Raw genomic sequence first — 16,350 nt, 5'->3', positions numbered from 1 at the left:
ACAGTGAATGTATTTCAAAAAAAAAAAAAAAAAAAGCATCAAAGAGAAACACCAATGCCATGCTTCTCCCTTTGCAGCTTGGATTACCTGGTTTGGTGACACTTCAGCTCAATGGGAAGATGCTCTTGTCCCTCTCATTTCCTGGTAAGTACCAGTTTTATAGTCCTCCTCTGGAGGAGGAGCCTGCAGCCAGTTGCTTCACACATTGGCACCTGTGGCATTTTGGAGACAGGAGTTTCCTTGAACTTTGTCAGTTATTGTCCTAAATCTTTTTTTTTTATTTCCTGAAACCAGAGGGGTTTCCCTTCTGTTCAGCACAGAAAAACCACCCCTCCTCATCTATTCCCCCCACCCTCTCAGTCCCCAGAGGCTGATGTCATCACACTTGAAATTCAGTTGCAAAAAAAACAAAAAGCAAATTGCCTTTCAGAAGCATATATAAACCCTGACACCAAAGCACCTTTCAGACAGACACCTCTCCCATCCCTCGAATAGAGCAGTGCAGAGCTGGGCATTAAGCAGTGGGAGCAGCCACCAGAATGGTCTACTTAACTTTACAGGTAAATACTATTTTGTGTACAAAACCTATCTCTCATCTTTCCTTTCTCACTTTAAGGAGGTCGTGTCACTTTCCGGGTGGTTCCTCTAAGCAGTCAAAACTGTCGTGACATTAAACGGGAACCTATCCCAACATTAACAAAACCGGATGGTTTTCGCAGACACTTTATTGACAGTTACTAACCCCTTCCTTCCACGCCTGGTCCTTTTACACATCCCAAGGGTGTTTCACCCCGTGCCGTGGGGGGGGTTGTTGTTGTTGGGATGTGCTGCGTGGGTCTTCCTCCTCCCGTCTACCTGGAGCTGGTCCTTCTCGCGGCTGTAGGAAGATTTCATGGTAGGTCTGAGAAGTCTGCGCTGCCCCTTCCACTGCACTGCTTTATTTCCCTGGCTGTTCTTGGCACCCCTGCTGGACTGAGCTTTGGAAAATATTTTTTTTTTTTCTCCTTTAAATATGTAGGCTCTGAAAGTCAGCTTTATCCACTTGTTTGATCTGTGACTGTCTTCCAATGCCATGTTAGAGGCACAACCAGTAAAACGGCTCTGAAAAAGTTCAAGCAGCTTAGGTGACAAATGGTCTTTCTCTTTGCTCTAGAAATCCCAGAAGATCTTGGCAAGCTCCCGGCAAGTGCATAAAACTGCTGCTCACGGTTTGTATCTCTGCAGAACAGCATTCCCTATCTTTTTTTTTTTTTTTAAGAGCATCTCAAAATAATTGTGTCATTACCTATTTTTTTCTTTTTTTCTTTTTTTTTTTTTTTTTTAAAGTAGCTGGGCTAAGCATACTGAGCTAGACTTCTCAAATTCTTGGAAGATGTGCTTAGGGGTCTTGTTATGATAATTATTGCCCTGGGTGGAAAAAGTGGTAAAAATGTTGCTTACTAGCCCTGTGCTAAAACTGTCTTTAACTGATTGAGAACCAGACTTTCCAAATTCTTACACTTTGACCATAAATTGCAGATATTTGAATTGTAGCTCTCATTACTTAGATTCTTAACTCTTTTCTCCTTACTTTCTCACATCTGATCTTGCTATTTACATTGCTTGAAGTGATTCACTGATAATTCTCCGTGTCTCACAGCTGCACAGACTCAGCTTCCCACTTCAGAGAAATCAAGCACAACTGTGCAATGCACTCACTTGGTCTGTTATAAATTGTGTCCATTAACTCCTTTTTAAATGTGTTCTTAATGCAATAAGTGCAATTTGTGGCTCTTAATGAACACTTGGAACAACAGAAATAATAATAATCCATGCAAATCCAATTGCTCTTGGACAGGTTTATTAGACAGTGTTGTTTTGTGGGTTTTTTTGTTCTTTGTTTTGTTTTGTTTTTAAATAAAATTCTGCAGCGCAGCTGTCAGCAGGATAAAAACACGGCTGTCACTAAGTGTCTTTAATTGAAGGGTTAAAAAATATTGCTGATTACTGAAGTGACAAAGAGTAATCGATGATGGGAAGGAAGCAATGAACATTTTATGGGCACAGTGTGATTCAGGCAGATTTTCCTACAGCCTCTCCAATCTAGTTGGACCTCACATTCCCCCTCCTTGAGGGCGTTGGTGCTTCCATTTGCGGTCTACGGGAGATGCTCTCCACGTACACAGGGAAGGCACCGATTTTGGCAGCAGAAGGGTTTCCAAACTGCTGAGTGGTACAGATTCCTATAGAGATCCATTTCGCAGAGCTGCTGCGAGGGGTGGATTTTATTTCTGTGAGTCACAGCAATGATGACATTCTCAGCTGTGTTTACAAGTGGATTTCAGACTCCTAGGCTCTAGGTGAGTCCAAACACATTTTCAAGCAAACTGTGAGTCAGTAGGCATGACATTTACGAATGAATGCATCCTAGTGAAATTAGGGAATGGTCATTTTGTTTGATTGGGATATTTTCTGTTTAAAAAAACATAGTGTCATAAGTACCTGTTGATTTTGATGAGGTTTGCTCTAAGATGTTGGAAGAAAGTATTTTTATTTTCTTGCTTCATTCATCTTTACTGTTTTGTGTGATTGCTTTCATTTGGACGTTAGTGCTGTCTCTTATTTGTATGCATGCGTATGTCTACCCCACCACCATACACATATACATACATGGGAAATCATGCAAATACTAGATATATTGAATTTTCTAGTTTTCCTAATCTCACGTGAGCTCTCAAAATGATATTATAAACTATAGTGGATCCTAATGACTGTAACTCTATGAATTATAAATTCATCAAAACAAAAGCAATTTGTCACTGAAATAAAAATGGTCCCAAACTGGATATTTTCCACGGAATTTAAACACCTCCAAAGATTTGGAAATGGTGACTTCCAAATACAAAAGTGCCAATAGTCTGTGTTATCTGCCTAGCTCTACCTTACATAAATACAAACACTGACTTTTCCTTGGGAAGCGTGAAGTCTACCAAAAAGGTTTTTTCAGAGACAGGAAAAAACTTCCCTTCAGACACCAAGCTCAGGTGATCTTCTGGTCTAATCCCCTTCTGAAGAACACAGGCTAAAGCCTCTGATGTGCTGAGCTGAATGATGTAAGAACACACAAAGGCCTTTTTGCTTTTAATCACTAGCATCCTTCTGAGTGCGTAGGGCTTAAGAGCTTTACTGCCTGAGCCCAGACACCTCACTACCACATAGGGCTAAATTTACAGATAACTTACAGATAAATCCAGGCTTTGGGTCTAATGCTGCTTGCCAAAAGCAATGGAAGCTATAGAATGTAATTGGGGTTAAGCTTAGTTTGAGTTTTGGTTGATACACTCCCAACAGGGCTCCACTGGTAATGGGGCAGGGCACTTGCTCTGCTCCTTCTCCAGACATGGGGACATAGTTTGCATTGACACCGCCAAAAGATGGTTGCTTGAAACCCAAGAGGGGGGATGTGGCTGAGCCCTGCTTCACTTGAACCCCCTTGAAACCACCAGAAGAGCGACCCAGAGCAGTCCTTACAGCATATGACAGCTGTAGGAGCCAGGATGCACTGTGGACCTTTGGAAACCCATGGAGAAGGACAGGAGTCACACTGGTCTGCTTGCCTTGAGCACCCTGCACTGCTGATGAGGGAGGAGATGCCAATCCCCTCCCCAGCAGCATCTCTACGCTGTCTGTAAATCACAACCCATCAGCTCCCTAGGGCTGTATGAGGCTCTGTGACCCAAGGGACATGCTGGCCAGATCCTGTGCTCTCCAGCTGTCTTCTTCCTTCAGTAAATTCAGTGGGGCCAGAGGGTGAAGAGCTGCAAGCTGTCAGCACATGGCCCATGTACTTCTTACCCGCTCCCCCTCTCTCTTGGTTTTGCAGTGGTGGCCAGGAGTGCTCCCGAGGAGACCGTGACCAGCAGCTTTGCCTCCTTCATCCATGCAGTTCGGCCCGAGCACTTGACCAAGACTGTCCGTTACAGAAGCAAAAGGATGATCCTCGACAGCATTGGGGTTGGCCTCATGGGCAGCACGACGCCTGTGTTCGATATTGCTCTGCAGTACTGCCGGGTAGGAACAGCCCTATTCCCCTGGGTGTCTGTGGTCCCCACAGTGACCCCACCACCACAAGCAAGGCTTTATTTCATGGATGATGTAGGACTTCTACCTTGCAGTAGGGCATCATACAATCACTCCTTCGCTCAAGGTCCTCTCCTGAATCTCCCTTTTTGCAGGAGCTGTACTCTTCAGTTGCCGTGAGCTCCGTCTATGGCAGGCCAGGCATGAAGCTCTCCCCGACACTGGCCGCGTTCACCAACGGTGTTGCGGTAAGGCAGGCTCTTCCAGGAGAAGCTCTGCTTTGTGGTGCCTTCAAAACACTAACTAGTATTGCAGGAAGCAGTTTGGTGCCTGAGAGGGGCTATGGGGGCCAAGAAGTCCTGGGTTGCTCTGCAGTCTTGCCCACTGCTTTTAGAGGGGACCAACCAAGCACCGTAGGGACCTCTGGATGACTGGGTGGATGTTGTTACAGATGTAGCCTCAGCAGTAGTAGCAAGGACCCCCTTGGCTCCTAGCCCCCTACACCAGCAAACCCTTATCTCCATTTCCCTGGCAGACTCACTCCATGGACTTTGATGACACCTGGCACCCTGCTACTCACCCATCCGGGGCTGTCCTGCCAGCTCTCCTGGCTGCTTCCCAGATGCTACCTCCAAGCACCAAACCCAATGGCCTGGATTTCCTCCTGGCATTTAACGTGGGCCTGGAAGTGCAAGGAAGGCTCATGCATTTCTCCACTGAGGCTCTCAACATTCCCAAAAGGTAAATCTCCTTTCTTTTTTTTTTTTTTTTTTTTTTTTTTCCCCTAGTAGGCTGGTGTGAGTGACCAGGGCTAGAGGATGCTACAGCAATTCCAGTTAGAAAAACAAGCATAAGCACACAACTTGTCCCCTCTTGGTAGCTCACACAGCTCTGCAGGCTCAGGGCCACTGTGCCAAACCCTCATCACGATGACTGAGACACCACTGTGGTCCAAGAGACAACATCAACCAGGAGCTTTTGCCCTTGGGCATGTTGCATGAGGCCACCTTCTTTGTCTGGAAGGGTGAAAGACAGGGTGAGTTTAGCTGTATGGACACAAGCCATGCCACCTACTCTTAGGGAAAATTAAAAAGTGTTTTCTGAAGATGCTGGCCTCACTGTGTGGTCTCCAATGAAGTTTCAAACATATGTTTAGTTTGGCTAAATGGCTAAATGTTTAATCAGGTGAATCCCATCCACAACAGAGCCATGAGGGATTTCCACTGGCTGACTTGGCTGTTTCATGCTCATACCTGCACTTTCCCCCTTAGGTTCCACCCTCCTTCAGTGGTTGGTACCATGGGCAGTGCTGCAGCCACCGCAAAGCTGCTCTCCCTCAGCATGACGCAGTGCGCCCATGCCTTGGGCATCGCCGCCTCGCTCGCAGGGGCGCCCATGGCCAACGCCGCCACCCAGGCCAAGCCGTTGCACATCGGAAATGCCACCCGCCTGGGCTTTGAAGCAGCACTGCTGGCTGCCCGAGGGATGGAGGCTAACCCTGTCATTCTGGATGACATCCCTGGTTGCTCTGGGTTCAGCGCTTTCTACAGTGTCTACCAACCCAAGCCACTGTCCACACCAAGTGACCATCACGAGTTCCTCTTGGAGAAGCAGGATATTGCTTTCAAGCGCTTCCCAGCCCACCTGGGGATGCACTGGGTGGTGGATGCTGCCTTGTCAGTCCGGAACCTCTTCATCAACTACGCAGGGTCCTTCTCTCCCTCTTTGATCCGCACCATTGTGCTGAAGATCCCAGTGTCAAAGTACATCAACCGGCCTTTCCCCAGCTCCGAGCACCAGGCCAGGCACTCCTTCCAGTTCAATGCCTGCACAGCCCTGCTGGATGGCGAAGTGGGCCTCAGCTCCTTCACGGAGAGCAGCATCCACCGGCAGGAGCTGAGAGAGCTGCTGGACAAAGTGGTGGTGGAGCACCCTGAAGATAATGTGGCCAACTTTGACAAGATGTATGGAGAGGTGGCACTGCTCCTGCACAGCGGGGATGTCCTCACAGGCAAATGTGACACTTTCTATGGGCACTGGAGGAAGCCTCTGAGCAGAGAGTCGCTCCTGAAGAAGTTTCGATCTAATGCCTCTCACGTTCTTCCTGAAGAAAAAGTAGAAACCATCATCACTATGGTGGACAACCTGGAGAATATGTCAGATAGCTCCCAGCTGGCCTGCAGCCTGTGAAGGAACAGGGAATGGGTTCTTGAAAAGGGACTTATTCCAGTGAAACTCTGATTCCTTTCTTCATTGGTGCTTTACTATTCATTTCCAATGGCAGGAAACTTCCTACCCCTTGAAGTCAAAGTAGACGCTTTAGTATCAAAGGAGCCCATGAGGCAGGAGGTGTGTCTGTGTGAGCACTTAGTACACAGATTCAGTTTTGACTTACGTTGATTCTCAGTAGCTGAAAGGCCACTACAAATACCGAAAAATCCCATGGGAATCTATGTGAATCCTGAGGTATTATCTGGAAACTGTCCCCCACAAGGGATAGTCTAGATATTTTTAAAGCTGAGCTCAAAGTTATTTTTGTATGGAATGCCTAATTGTTGACTCTGGGAAGAGGATATCCAACTGCAAAATGTGTGCTTTTCTTAATGCTCCTCCTGGCACTTTTTGGATCATGGTTAGGTAGTCTTTCTGTCCAGATGAAAAATCTATCAGAGTTACTGTAAGCAGCCCTGCCTGCAAAGCTCTCAGGCACAGAAGGAATTCTTTTTTTACTACTTTTCAGCAAAAGCCTTCCATTTCTGCAGCATTTGGGAAGTGGTTGTCAATTCTCTCTGTGCAAGGGATCATTCAATGACCTGTCTGTCTTTTCTGAATGAAAAGCAGTTGGTAGGTGAGGAATCGTACAGCAGCCCTACATCTATATCCCACACCTCCTGCGAGGTGATCCTAGGGCTGTGGCACACCATCCCTCTTGGCTTTGGGCAGGCCACCCCGCACCTATTTAGAGCTAGCTTGCCAGAGGCCACCTCTGTAGTCAGTGAAGAGATGGGCACCTCTGGACGGTTGGCACAAGCACGCTGTGACTTGTGTTAGGAAATTCCTGATTCTCTCCCCTGAGAGGAGAGAAAGCATAAAGAGACTGCATCTCTAAATCATCTTTCTGGCTGTGATAAAATCTGTACTTGTGCTCCTGAGCAACCACTCACTGAAAGGCTTTCTTACCCTGCATCCCTTCTGAACAGCAAGAAGAAGAACTATGCAATATTCCTCTGTGCGTTAAATACTGTGACTGCTGATCCAAAGGACCTGTTTCCAGTGTGATAATGATGTGGGTACAGAACCTGTTGGAGAATTCAGGGCTGCTTTCTGCTGGGAGATGGGTCTAGACAGGCAAGGAATGTGGGCTGGTTCCTTTTTAGCTTGCTGGTAGTGGGCTCTGCAAAGAATTTCCCAGTCAGAGCAAAAATGTTTGCCCACCTGTTGTAATCCACTCTCTCCTACTGTCTAAGCATAGTCACACTGAGTCTTTCTAAATAAAGAACTGAAGTAAATCCATTTTCCGCATAAAGATTTAATTCTACATCATGTAGGTTTCCAGTTTTAATCCAAACACATACAATACCATGGCTTTTGAATTAGAAGTGGAACACAGCAGAGGCTAGGACAGAGTGAGCTGAAGCTGAGAAGGTGACAAGGGAACTATCGCCTTTCATCTATTGGTGCTGGAGTGGGGTGGGGTGTGGGATTGAGGTGGAGGGAACATTTCATTTGGATTTGGGTTTCAGGCTACATTTCGTCCATGAGATCCAGAAAGTCTTCTAAACTTGATTCATCCTACTTGCATTCCAACACTGCCAGGTTGCGATAAGGTCTTTAGCAACACTTGCTACAAGGTCATTGGATTGGGAAAGGGGGAATCCCTGTTTATCCCTGATAGTCTGAGGCAGTCTTAAATAAACCCAAATTCATGTGCCCACTGGGAAAATGTGCTCACTATACACTCAGCAAGTTTAGTAGACACCAGACCACACATTGGCAAGAGCTGCAGGAAACCTAACTTCGTAGGTTTCTCTGAGTGCGGCTCTCCTAGGTGCCATCACCCCTCTAGGAGGGAGGAAACCACTTCAAGCTTGTAGCGTTTGACATTGATCATTGTCAGTCCTTGGTCGGAGAGGGACAAGGCTCTTGTGAGGCTTGCACGATTACAAGGGCCTGTAGATCTGGTGTTGCTGCCAACATTACAAACTGCTCCCACTTTCTCAGCCTGCTGTCTCAGCTATCCAGTAAGGCACAATCCTGACACATTTCAGCAGAAAATGTGTAAAATAAGGGAGGGAAGGTTCAGGAATGCTGGTGGTGTACAAGCCTATCAGCTGAAGCAGTAACAGCTTTTCCAAAATATCTGGAAGCTGAAGGCATACTCGAGGGTTTTTTCTTTCATGGTATTTCATCTATAAGCCTAGGATCCTGAAAATGCCTCCAGTCTCCTACCCCAGAAAAATGTCTGACTCATTATTTCCAGTTTCAAACAATGAATGTTTCATGTCCTTAAAAAATTAGGAGGCCTAGCCCCTTGGTAAGGAAAGTGAGGTCTTTTAAGAGCATAGGGAAAAATGGCCCCGTGGAAACTATAGGCCAGCTTGCATGACACTGAAAGTAATTCAGTAATTAATATGGTGCAAACAAAGTTCCTAAATTCTCCTGTCAAGTTGAATAAGAAAAGAGCCATTGTTCTTCTTTCTACTGCTGTTCCAAGATAAATGATGCTTAAAATAAAATTAAGAACAGGAGACCTTTTTTCCCAAACATATTTACAGTAGCAAGCTCAGTGAGTAAAACAACACTGCCAGCGCCGAGCCAGGCAGGACACCTGTGAGCAAGCAATCAGTAAGGACAAAGCCAGGCCAAAAATGAACAGGGTAGGGCTGGAACAAGAGCCTGGGCAGGGAGAAGCCCAGGCCAGCAGAGCTAGGAGCTGGGGCCAGGCTGGTAGGAGCGAGGATGCTCGGTGGCTGTCAGCACCCTGGAGAGCGGCCGCAGAACTGGGGCCCCTGCCCAGGGGCTCCCCCTTTCCCAGGGGTCCCCTTCCCCATGGGTCCCCTACTGTTCTGCACGTACAGGGCAAAGGCGGTGAGTTGCGGTGCCTTCTCCCGGAGGAGCACTTGTCATTCATTCCCACAAATGGTTCAAAGCGAGCTGCAAGCAGCTTTCATCCCTACCGCCAGCACTGACACAAGATTTGGGTAATTGGAAGCACTGCATTTATTAGGGATTTGCTTTTTTTCCACCATGGAGAAGATGGATTTTCCACGAAATAATATTAAAAAAAAATCAGTTCACTGATTATTACAATTTTAGAGGTGATTTTGACTGTAGAGGTCAGAAGAGTGCTCTCTGCCTTCCAGCACTGTTTCCTTGATGATAACATTGCTACCGCAGTGTGGCCAGCTGGGGAATTGCTCTCCTGGAAAAACCCCAAGTAACCCCTCTTTGTTCCTTCATGCTTTTTAAATAATTGAAGTATTAAAGAAAGAAGGAAACTCGGATGACAGTCCAAGACAACCATGCTGAGCTGCAAGGAGAGCCAACGTAGAAGTTTTGTGCCTGATGCCACTGTCTTAGCACCTCATTTCCCCTTCACCCCTGCAGAAATCTAGGTGAGCTCCCTGACTTTAGAAACCCTCCCCTCCTTAGAGCCACCTCCTTGCTGCTCCTCATTGCTGCTTTCTCCCATCCCCAGTGACAGAAACCCTATAAATATTCAAGTATTTATGCAGAGCTGAGTATGAGGCACAGAGCCACAGCTTCATGAGCACTTTGTGTGTCAGACGCTGAGGCGCAGTTCCCGGAGAGGAGGTAGGTTTCAGCAGGATGGATCTTCCAAGAAGGTCATGAAGTCTCCATTGACAGTGATTTATAAAAGTAGGATTCACATCCAGGGGTGAGTGCAGAGCAAGCTGGAGCTGATCCTGCCTGTGGAAAGATCTCAAGGCTCATGCAGCTTTACAGCTGGGTGTTGAGACTTGTCATAGGTTTACAAAATGAAAGCTTGAAACTATATAGTGACCATCAAAACCCTGGCCTCTGCATCATACCTCCTGCTGGGACTCAGGCAGAGAGTATGGGTTGTGGTTAGGGCTCCCCTCCGCTGACTGAACTCATGTCTTTGCTGTACCTAGAAACCTCAATCAAGTTCTCATCGGGGTCTCGGAAGTAGATGGATGTTATTGGACCCAAGGCACCAGTCCTGGCCACAGGACCTTCTTCAATGGTCACCCCACAGGCCTGGGAGGAAACATAAGAGCAGGGGTTTAATGCTCAAAGGATTTTTATCCGGTCATTGTGCACTCTTCGCTCCAGCCTTAAAAGCATGAGACATTGTATGAGAAAATTCTGACATTCCCCAAAGCACAGACATTTAAAGTGTCACTTGTGAGGCTCTGTCCTCATGCCTCCCAGGGTTACACTGCCCTGTGCACACTCTACACTTTGCTCACCTTCAGATGACTCAGAAGCTGTACCAGGGGTGCCTGTGTGATAAGGCAGATATCTGCAGAGCCGGGGACCGGGTGGCGAGCCTTGGGTTCAAATTCCTTCCCAACCTCATGCAGGTTAAACTTCTGGTTGCCAAAACGTAAAGCTTTGCGATTTCCCTGTCCCCGCCAAAAAAAAAAAGAAAAGAATCAATATCCAATGAGAATTACTGGGCTGGAAACTTTCAGCATCCATTCAGCTGTGTAGTCCTAAAAGTCCTGGGGACATGGCTGTAGTCCTGCTAAATCTGGGCTCTTGCTGGGGTAACCCAAGGCAAGAGTTCGCTGCTACAAGATTCCCACCATGTCCCTGGAGATGTAGTGACCCAAGAAAGTCCCATGGCCACTTGCAGCTGCTTCTAAGCCATAAAGATGAGAATTTTCAATTCTGGGCACCCTCCATCCTGCCTGTGGGACAGCCATACAAATAATGCACAAGCTGGGAACCGCAGAGGGAACAAAGATGAGGCAGTGGGAAGACGGTGAGGAAGGAGGTTCTGACACCTCTTTTCTTTGCAGGCCCCCAGTATTTCTTCAGACTTATACGGCAACTGAGACCTGATCCCCACGGAAATGCAGGACAGTGACCTGCCATCTGTGCCCATCTGAAGAACAGACTGATGCTCAATGTAGCCCTGGGATGTGAGTGCAACTGCTTTTAAGAGACCTGATAGAGCAGGAGAGAAGGAAATAAACAAGCTTGGCAGTTTAAAAGGTGCAGTGTGTACCTTCAAAATGGCCTGAAGATAGGCCAAGAGATGCATTGGGGCTGTTCTGAAAAGGTTACCCATCTTGTACCCTGTTTGCCAGTAGAAATATCAAATCAAGAGGATTTGTGGATGTGAGGGCTCTCCTTCAGTCCTAGAAATTGTTTTTCAAGGAACTTTTTTTTTTTTTTGTCACTTTGTCTTCTTCTGCTGTTTGAAGATTCTTTTGACTCAGCTTGACTTCGTTAGTTCTACCATCCCCAGACCAAGGAGAAATCCCAGAGATACTGTCAGATCCGCAGGAACTAGCCACTGGCTCAGGACTAGTACTTTAGATCCGCTAGGCCTTTCCCCCATGTTACCTTGAAAGTCACCACTTCCATGCCCAGGACTTTGGAATAGAAGGCAACAGTGTCCTCAATGCTCTTAACAGTCAACACGAGGTGGTCCAGGCGCTGGATGAAATATGGGGATGGACTCATATGTTCTTCCTTCCAGGACATCGTCTCAGGGCTGGGAACAGAGTGCAAAGCCACACAAGAGGAAGGTGAGAAGCATCCAGCTGCTCAGGGAAACGATCCAGGAAGCTGTTAACTGAACTGTCAATGGAGATCAAATGGGTTTTCTTTTGGCCTGCAGGTGGCACAAGTACAGAAGCAATAAATTCATATATTCATAGAATATCCTGTGTTGGAAGGGATCCACAAGGATCTCCAAGTCCAACTCCTGGCTCCATACAGGGCCACCAAAAAATCAGACCCTGTGTCTGAGAGTGTTGACCAAACACTTCTTGAACTCCAGCAGCCTCGATGCCATGACCACGTCCCTGGGGAGCCTGTCCAGTGCTCGACCACCTCTGGGTGCAGAACCTTTCCCTAACCCCCAGCCTGACCCTCCCCTGTCCCAGCTCCATGCCGTTCCCTTGGGTCCTGTCGCTGTCCCCAGAGAGCAGAGCTCAGTGCCTGCCCCCCCGCTCCCCTCGTGAGGGAGCTGCAGGCCGCCATGAGGCCTCCCCTCGGCCTGCTCTGCTCTGGGCTGAACAATCAAGGGACCTCAGCTGCTCCTCACACGTCTTCCCCTCCAGACCCTTCACCAGGCTCTCCAGCCTCTCCTCCCCCAGACTGTACATATAGACAGGGTTGCCCCTGTTCTATGCCTTGATTCAGTTTTGGGGAGAAGTTTTCATTTCAGTTCAGTTTTGGTTGATTTTACTTTCAGGAAGGCATGCCATGGAAACTTGGAGAGTTGTGATGATAGCAAATGGAGTCAAGTTTCCTTCAGATCTCTAACAACCCTCTACTTGCCTACATTTACTTCTCTCTCCAAATCCTGATACAAGTGACAATTCTTCCTTCTGAGACACGCACCAGGTTCTCCACTGACACCGCTGCACAAAGGAAGTCCAACACTCCTGCTGCCTTTCAGGGAAAGAAATGGGTGGAAAATAAACCCTTTCAACACTAAGTCAGCACCAAGTGACACAAATCGAGAAAACAGCCCACAACTCCAACCCCTTTTTGCTTTGTTCTTTGCCTTCAAACTCCTCAATGTTAGCAGCAAGCAGAGCGTGAGGCTGATGCCAGAGGTTCATGGAAATGCAACATGGGGGGGGGGGGGGGGGGGGGGCAGGACTTGGCAGTCTGGATTTACAGTGGGTCTTGGCATTTTCTCGCATATTGGGTTCATATCATCTGGCATTGCCCTTCTGCGGCAGAGTGCATAGGAAATAGCTGGAAAGGAGAGATTTCAAAGCCCCACTGACACAAGAGCAAGGTCAGCATAAAACCAGGCACAGCTTCACTGGGACATCTGGTCCTCACAGTCAGAGGAGCTCACTTGGAGCAGGACCCCCTCGTCCTGCACCACTCCTCCTTGTCACAGACAGCGTTTGGTGTTTGACAACCTCACCTCCGACCAGCCTGGGCTCAGAACCTCCACAAAGTCCTTCCCACCCAGGAAGTTCTCCTGGGTGCTCCCTAGTTGCAGGGCCCAGCCTGCAGCAAACCTCCCCAAGACAACCTTCCCCTCCCGCGTGACCAGTAAGCCTGTTGGCCTCTCTGCAAACACCACAAGGAAACCAGATTGCAAAAACAGGCTGAGTACCTGCAGGAGAAGCAGAAGAGCTAGTGCTGGAGAGCTTGTGCCTGGCTTTACAACCGTCCTCCTGCTGCCCGGAGCTGAGCTGTGTGAGGAGTAACGTCAAGGAGAAAGGGGAAAACAATAAAATAAACGTTGATTAGAAACAGGAGCTGTAATCACTGCTCCCTGCAGAGGTGTACTTTGACCTTAGGGACCTCGAAGTCCAACCACACACAGTTGCTTGAAAAAATCCAGGCTATTTTATCAACTTACCTTTCTCTTTGCAAGGGAAAACTGAGTTAATGTGCTAAATTAAAGCACACTGTTGAGCTTGCTGCTCAGACTGGGGTGGCTTACTGTTAAGAAGATGGTAAGGATGTCCCTAGAGAAGAGCTGTGGCAAGCAGCTGCAGCAAGCCCCTTCCCCTGCAGCAGACAATGTTCCTCTTTGCCTCCAGAATTATTTTCTACCATGCAACATGCTGAGGTCTTACTGCCCAGCAAGACACTTGCCGTCCTTACAGCCAATGTATAGCAAGAAGCAATAGCAAAGGAACCTCAGGGTGATGTGCACAGCTTTGAACACCTTTTTTGGACATACCTTCCCGCAAACAGGCTCCTCCAAGGAGGCTCTCCATGGCCTGAGGCAGAGTTAGTGATCTACAGAAAACAAACCTGCCAAAAATAGAATGGAGTTTTGAAAGGTCTGAAGCTCTCTGGGCAGTTGGCTCCAAGGGAGCAAATTGTTCAGGCTGGGGAAAAGCTGCCAGGGAAGTGGTTCAAGGTACAGGACATGCTGTGTTAAAATCATTCTGCATAGATCCTCTGCATGTAAACTGCCCATGCTTCACTGTGCACAGAGGGGAGAAAAAAAAATTAAAAAAAAATAAAAAAAAGCTTAATTTCCAATATGTGGAAATTTGGAAACATCTGAAAATGTAGTGTGATGTATTGCGTTCTGCCCCAAGTTGAGAGAAAGGACATCTGGGGGATGCTGGGAGGGAGCATAATGCCTGTTTTGTATCCTTTATGTACAGCACAGATTGGTTGGGCTAGATGACCTTTAAAGGTACCTCCCAACCCAAAACATTCTGTAATTCTATAATTCCATGATTTTTCTCCCCCAGTTGTCTAAATTAGCACACAGAATTTCCCCCAAAGTTACTTCGTGGGTTATTTTCTGTCTCTGAACACTTCTTGTCAACCACAAAGGAGCTCGGTAGATAAACTAATCCTGGGACATGCAACAGAACCCTTGTGCTTTCCTGGTTTTTAAGGTCACGGTTGGTTTTCCAATGCTGGAGAATGCAGAGCTGAGGTGGAAATGGGGCATACAAAGCAGGCTGATATGTGTGTGCTGCACAGACAGAGCTTGGTAAAAGGCTGTTGCTTTTATTTATTTATTTATTTATTTATTCATTCATTCATTCATTCATTTTTGGCTTCCCAAACCTCACTTTCATCTGAAAAATCCTATAATTTTTTCTTTATTAAAACTCTCAAAGCTCTTCTCACAGGTGCCAGTAGAAGTGGCATTGAGGGCACTAATAGCTCTTATCAGCTCCAAGCAGCCTCACCTGGGGCTTCCACCCCACACCCATGGGCCCAGGAGCCAATTTAAGCTCAGCTCAGGGCCATCAGGCTTTCTTTGAGTGATGATGTGGGGCTGTTGGTCTCCACCTCAGCCCCAAGTGTGTTTCTGCCTGGCCATGGACCCTGCTGGCCTGGATCTTGACCTTGTCTCATCCTTATGGACCTGCATGGTGCTTACTGACCCATTAGACCCACATCAGGTAGTCTGATCTGGGGCCAACAAGTCCAAGAGGCAGCAGTAAGGACAGGACTAACCTCCTTGGGCAGGGGGGGGGGGGGGTGGGGGGGAGTTGGCCTCTCTTAGGCAGACTCTATGGAAAAAAGACTGTCCTTTGGGCTGGGAAATGGCTCCTATCTGTTTTGAGATCTTAGGGAGTTCCTTGATATCAAGCTATCCAAGTAGTGTGATCAGTGCTTTTATTTGCTTTGTATTGAACCAAGAAGCTCAGAGTCTTCAGTTTTTTAAAGACAAGGCTATCCTGGATAGAATGTCAGCCTCCAAGTCACCAACACAGGATGCAAAAAAGACCATATTTTTAAAAGCAACAACATAGTAACAAGCTTTGACCATCTTATGGGATGCTTTGTAAGAAAATGGGGTAAGAAAAAGATATTCCTTGAGAAGCAGTTTCCCTGAGATGCTAAAACAGTAGCATTTACTTCACTCCAATTGGCAGAGTAATTGTGCATGCTTTGATATAATAGCGCTGCACATATCTGGGTGGCTTCATGCATTGTGACCCTCTTGCTTCAGCACAAATTTACTGTAACATCTGAGAGTAGATAAAAAGGAGAGAGTCCTGGAGAGTAGATGGCTTTCATCATTCAGCTGTGTGGCACGGTAGGCAGTGGTCTGCTGAAGATGCACAGCATGGACACTCACCTTGGCAGAAACTTGAGGTTTGGGAGTTTTTTCATTGGCTGTACAATGATTTCTTGGTGGAGGGAAGCTGTGCTTTGGCCCTGGAAGCTCCACTTCTCCAAAGGAGATCTAGTCTAATACTGACAAGGTAGCTGCACCTTGGTGTTGAGTTCAGAGCAGGGCACTATATATCAAAATTCAGCCCGGGAAGCTTTACATTTCAGTTTAGCTTCCTGAAGGTGTAGCTGCAGAGGATCCCTGAGCTGGTCTCAATCGTAAGGCATTTGCCTCTACACGCTGGACAGAGTGATGGAATTGAAATAGCTCAGCAAGTCCATCATGGTGAAGTCCATGGTGATGCCTGAGCCTGCGTAACAACGTTGGATCAGATCCTCCAGCTCTTGGTACTGACGTATGAGCTCCTGCTCCATGGCGTGCCACACCACCTAGGGAAAAACAGAGCATCAGCCTGTGACAGCTGTGAGTGGGGGCTGACTGCAAGAAGATAAGCCATGCACGCTCTGCCACACTGTGACAGGACAAGCCAGAAGGAAGGAACT

At 47.3% G+C, this 16,350-nt stretch overlaps 3 protein-coding genes across 5 annotated transcripts in view; 1 reads left to right on the top strand and 2 right to left on the bottom strand.

The window, feature by feature from the left end:
* The first annotated feature begins 425 nt into the window (after positions 1-425).
* On the top strand, positions 426-9,070 carry LOC106047514 (cis-aconitate decarboxylase-like). Its single transcript, XM_048070708.2, has 6 exons — positions 426-560; positions 1,154-1,208; positions 3,863-4,050; positions 4,215-4,307; positions 4,595-4,800; positions 5,331-9,070. The coding sequence occupies exons 1-6, from the start codon at positions 540-542 to the stop codon at positions 6,247-6,249; spliced, it is 1,482 nt and encodes a 493-aa protein (XP_047926665.2). The 5' UTR covers positions 426-539; the 3' UTR covers positions 6,250-9,070.
* Positions 9,071-9,264: 194 nt separating this feature from the next.
* GLOD5 (glyoxalase domain containing 5) lies at positions 9,265-12,882 on the bottom strand. The gene is made up of 4 exons (XM_067004993.1): positions 12,625-12,882; positions 11,620-11,770; positions 10,515-10,670; positions 9,265-10,302 (listed from the first exon to the last, which is right to left on the bottom strand). Exons 2-4 carry the CDS (start codon positions 11,758-11,760, stop codon positions 10,150-10,152), a joined length of 450 nt encoding a protein of 149 aa, XP_066861094.1. The 5' UTR covers positions 11,761-11,770; positions 12,625-12,882; the 3' UTR covers positions 9,265-10,149.
* LOC106047513 (exocyst complex component 1-like) overlaps positions 11,770-16,350 on the bottom strand; it is a 29,827-nt gene continuing 25,246 nt past the window's right edge. The window contains exons 18-21 of one of the 3 annotated variants that reach the window (XR_010834754.1): positions 15,812-16,236; positions 13,937-14,010; positions 13,361-13,439; positions 11,770-12,675 (exon numbers count right to left, since the gene is read on the bottom strand). Coding sequence is in view for 1 of the 3 variants with exons in the window: in XM_013199053.3 (XP_013054507.3) it covers positions 16,081-16,236 (156 nt within the window). In the remaining 2 variants the exon portion in view is untranslated. Of the gene's footprint in view, positions 12,676-13,360; positions 13,440-13,918; positions 14,011-15,331; positions 16,237-16,350 lie in introns of those variants that run through there. The other 2 variants (XR_010834755.1, XM_013199053.3) reach the window with 2 other exon arrangements.

Source organism: Anser cygnoides, chromosome 13 (genome assembly GCF_040182565.1).
Source record: "Anser cygnoides isolate HZ-2024a breed goose chromosome 13, Taihu_goose_T2T_genome, whole genome shotgun sequence".
NCBI lineage: Eukaryota > Metazoa > Chordata > Aves > Anseriformes > Anatidae > Anser > Anser cygnoides.
Note: the sequence above shows the minus strand (reverse complement) of the source record. Positions and strands in the feature narration are given on the sequence as shown.